The sequence below is a fragment of the Castanea sativa genome, chromosome 7 (assembly GCF_040712315.1).
Source record: "Castanea sativa cultivar Marrone di Chiusa Pesio chromosome 7, ASM4071231v1".
In the NCBI taxonomy this organism is placed as follows: domain Eukaryota; kingdom Viridiplantae; phylum Streptophyta; class Magnoliopsida; order Fagales; family Fagaceae; genus Castanea; species Castanea sativa.
This window is the reverse complement of record NC_134019.1, coordinates 2,935,678-2,939,190: the sequence shown is the minus strand read 5'-3', so window position 1 is coordinate 2,939,190 and position 3,513 is coordinate 2,935,678. Positions and strand designations below refer to the sequence as shown.

The following is a 3,513-nucleotide window of genomic DNA, read 5'->3' as shown; positions in this document are numbered from 1 at the left end:
CGGTTTGAAGCGATTTTTTTGGTTCGTCGGTTTTTTGCACACCCCTACTTGGCAAGTCAGTATTTCTGCATAGACATACAACAAAACAGGCTTAATATGAATGGTAGATGATTGAAAATTTACTCTTAATTCAGCAAATATATATAAGTACCTGTAAGTAGCTTTTCACATGAAAGATGGTCAAACCTTCAACATGCATATGGTCAAACCTTCAACATGCATATGCTTCAATACACCCTTTGGAGTAGCCTCTACATTTCAGGTCAAACAAATCAGACCTACACACAACAGAAAGACCATAGGACTTTCAAAGATTTCATAATAGTTGATAAGATTGCAAATTTTTTCACATACTAAAAACATAAACAATACTACTAAAGAAAAAACCTCAGCCCCATCAGGCTTGTTGACAGCCTGCCCAAGATTTTATATTTGACTCAAAAGGAAAGTCCATATCTCATTCATTCTGTTCTTTTGAATTGCAATAAAAGTTTGGTGATAATGCCAGAAGTTGATTTGTTTGAATAATCAAGTCATATTTGATTCAGCACCATGTACTACCATCCTTACCCTCTACATGGTACTCTAGTCAGCATATATACATTTAATCAGAATGTAACTAGTGACAGTCGCAAGATACTTACTTCAAGCCTCGGATTTTCTCCATGGTCAGTGATAGCTATGTCAAGTTCATCAGACAAAAACTGTAGCTCCAGTTGCTTTGTAAAAACTGTCGCTTGCACAACTTACATTGTGAAGGCCATCAGATTTTAGAAGCATCTCCAGAAAAATCAAGAAAGCCTTTCATATGAACCTCTGAATGCTCCACATCATACAGATTGTCTAAATCCCCACTTAAAACCAATGGAGCTTCTGAATCATGTGCAGAAATAGACTGGTCGAAGGATGGAGGACATGGAAGAGATGGGAGATTTCCAAGCTGCCAATGGTTTTCAGAGCTTAAAGAAGAAGACTGGTATAAGCTCGATCAGAACATGGATGAACATGAAAATGTGATCTTAGAATTTTGGACATAAGAACTAGGAGACAGAGAACTATTTGATCCAGATTCCAACAAATGCTTTTGAGGCTGGACAGTAGATGCTCAGGTATGAGTAGGAGAACTAAAAGATTTTGTTCAAATGAAAGGCGATGGATGTGAAAATGAACACTCACTAGCAGATAAACTTTAGCATTCTGATTCATCAGTCAAAAAAATATGTACTTAAGAGACGGTAGCATAATATGACTGACTCCTCTAGTGGCCCCACTTTATTAAGATACTATTGTGATTCATGGTCCTAAATAGCAGCTGAACCTTCATCCACCTATGAAATCGACAAATGCGATGTAGTTTAACTCAGTAGAAAGCTTAAATTTTATAAATTACTTTGAGATACAAGGATTACAATTTAAAGGCTTCATTGGGTTGAATATACATGAGGTATAGGTACATTACAAAGAAACAACACACGGTCAAAACAGAAACAAGAAGTCACATTAAGTCTACATATCTATGAAAGTTTTCTTTCTTTCTCCCAAAGCAGAAAGAAATCTTACTTCAATGTCAGGAATCTGCTACAGTACTTCTTTTAATAGAGTAGTTTGGTATTCCCACGATACTGGCTTATTAGACAACTAAAAACTCGTAACCTGTTACTGTTTCATTTAAGTGGCAAGGAGTGGTCAATCCACAAAGTAAACCGCTGAATTGAAAGCCAAAGGAAACATGTCAAATTGAATTCATCAACAAATGAGTACAAAGAAACATGTCCAAGACCTGCAAAACAGACCACCAGTTGAGTGATCAGCCATATGCCAACCAGTAACACCAGAAGAAATCATGTTATAATAAAATCAGTCCAATCACTTAGCCGATTCATGTAAGAAGTGGTTACGATTAGCTTTAAAATATTAAGTCATGAAAAGGTGGGCCAACGCTTACCCTATAGAATAATCAAGTTCCACATACTAACAATTTCATGGATAATATATTTATTGGTTAAAAGAGCAAGTAAGGACCACAAGAAAATCACTGGACCAATCAATTGCTACAATGTGCTCAACTACAAGTTAGCAGTGCTAACAGAAAGCCACGTCAAAAATCCCTTCTGGTCACAAAATAAAAGAGTAAAAATTTTACACATTCATAACAGTAGTTAATGTTTAGTTTATACTTACTGGACCAAATCTGGAATGGCACAGATTGGAGTCTAACTGAAACCAACTAGCTCATTTGTGATCATGTTATAAAGCAGCAACACATACAAAACCATTAAACAATCCGTGTGCAGCTTCTCCCAGTGACCATGGGAGAGGAGGATTTCAGTTTTGTTTCTGACAGAAAATTGCTGCTGCAATTCTTTGTGGTTGGGATAATAGGATTTTGAAATCAATCTGCCTTTGCACTTCTTGTTTCTTTATTTAATTGATGGAAAAGCTCTTCGAATAGGATCAGCACTTTACACCAATGTGGCAGCCTCAATATCATGGTATTGATGAATGGTGAATCAGTCATATGATGAAACTAATTCTCATGCATTAATGCAACTGTGACCAGTTATTTTCCTAACTCCTCTTTCCTTCATCTTCTCCCTCACAAGAGAAACATCCGACCACTGATCTGCTGTTGCATAGATGTTGGACAAAGACACATAATTACCGGCATTATGTGGCTCAAGCTCAAGAAGGCAAGGAGTAATAACCTCGCCTAATTCAATATTGCAATGCAGCTTATAGACCCCAAGAAGTGCACCCCAAGCACTAGCATGTGGCTCCACAAGCATTGAGTTTAGAAGCTCGTAAGCTTCTTTCAATCTTCCTGCCTTGCTAAGAAGATCAACCATACAAGCATAGTGATCAGGAGAAGGAAGTAAAGAGTATTCATATCTCATCCTTTCAAAATAGTGCCAACCCTCTTCAACAAATCCGGCATGACTACATGTTGACAAGATGACGGTGAAGGCCACCTCATCTGGAACCAGCCCTTCATTTTGCATCTTATTGAAAAGGTCAACAGCTTTGTTCTCATGCCCATTATTCGACAACCCTTGTATCATGGAACAATATGAGATTAGGGGCTTTTTGGGCTTCTCTTCAAACAACTTCGTTGCTCGCTCCATGTTTCCATGGCATTCATGTCAACAAGAGCCGTAGCTACATGAGGTTGTTGAGTATCCATTGTGCTCCGGCTCACATAAGAATCAACCCATTTAGCCAATTCCAAATTACCAATTTGAGAACAAGCAGACATCAAGCTCACCATGACAAACTCATCAGGCTTTACAAGAATGACGTATTCCATGATATTGAAATTTTTTTAAATAAATATTTTTTCTTATCAAAACGTCCAAAAACATATATTATAGATCACTAGTGCCCAAGTTACTAAGAAATTAATGTAAAAAAGAAAGAGATGTTTTCTTTATTGTTTTACATTTTGAACAAAATATATATGTTCTATGGATTCAGATCCTCTAGATTTCTTAAGTATTCTACCAAATAGATTTCCTT

At 36.9% G+C, this 3,513-nt stretch overlaps 1 protein-coding gene across 1 annotated transcript; it reads right to left on the bottom strand.

Moving 5' to 3' along the window:
• Nucleotides 1-763: 763 nt before the first annotated feature.
• Nucleotides 764-3,122, bottom strand: LOC142643178 (putative pentatricopeptide repeat-containing protein At5g37570). The gene is made up of 2 exons (XM_075817723.1): nucleotides 2,574-3,122; nucleotides 764-940 (listed from the first exon to the last, which is right to left on the bottom strand). The coding sequence occupies exons 1-2, from the start codon at nucleotides 3,120-3,122 to the stop codon at nucleotides 764-766; spliced, it is 726 nt and encodes a 241-aa protein (XP_075673838.1).
• Between the last annotated feature and the right edge of the window lie 391 nt (nucleotides 3,123-3,513).

Excerpts from the sequence above, each read along its gene's own strand:
- LOC142643178 (XM_075817723.1), bottom strand. The coding sequence starts at position 3,122 with ATGGAGCGAGCAACGAAGTTGTTTGAAGAGAAGCCCAAAAAGCCCCTA. Across the intron at positions 941-2,573 it reads AGAAGATGAAGGAAAGAGGA|CTTGGAAATCTCCCATCTCT; the intron begins GTTAGGAAAATA and ends AACCATTGGCAG.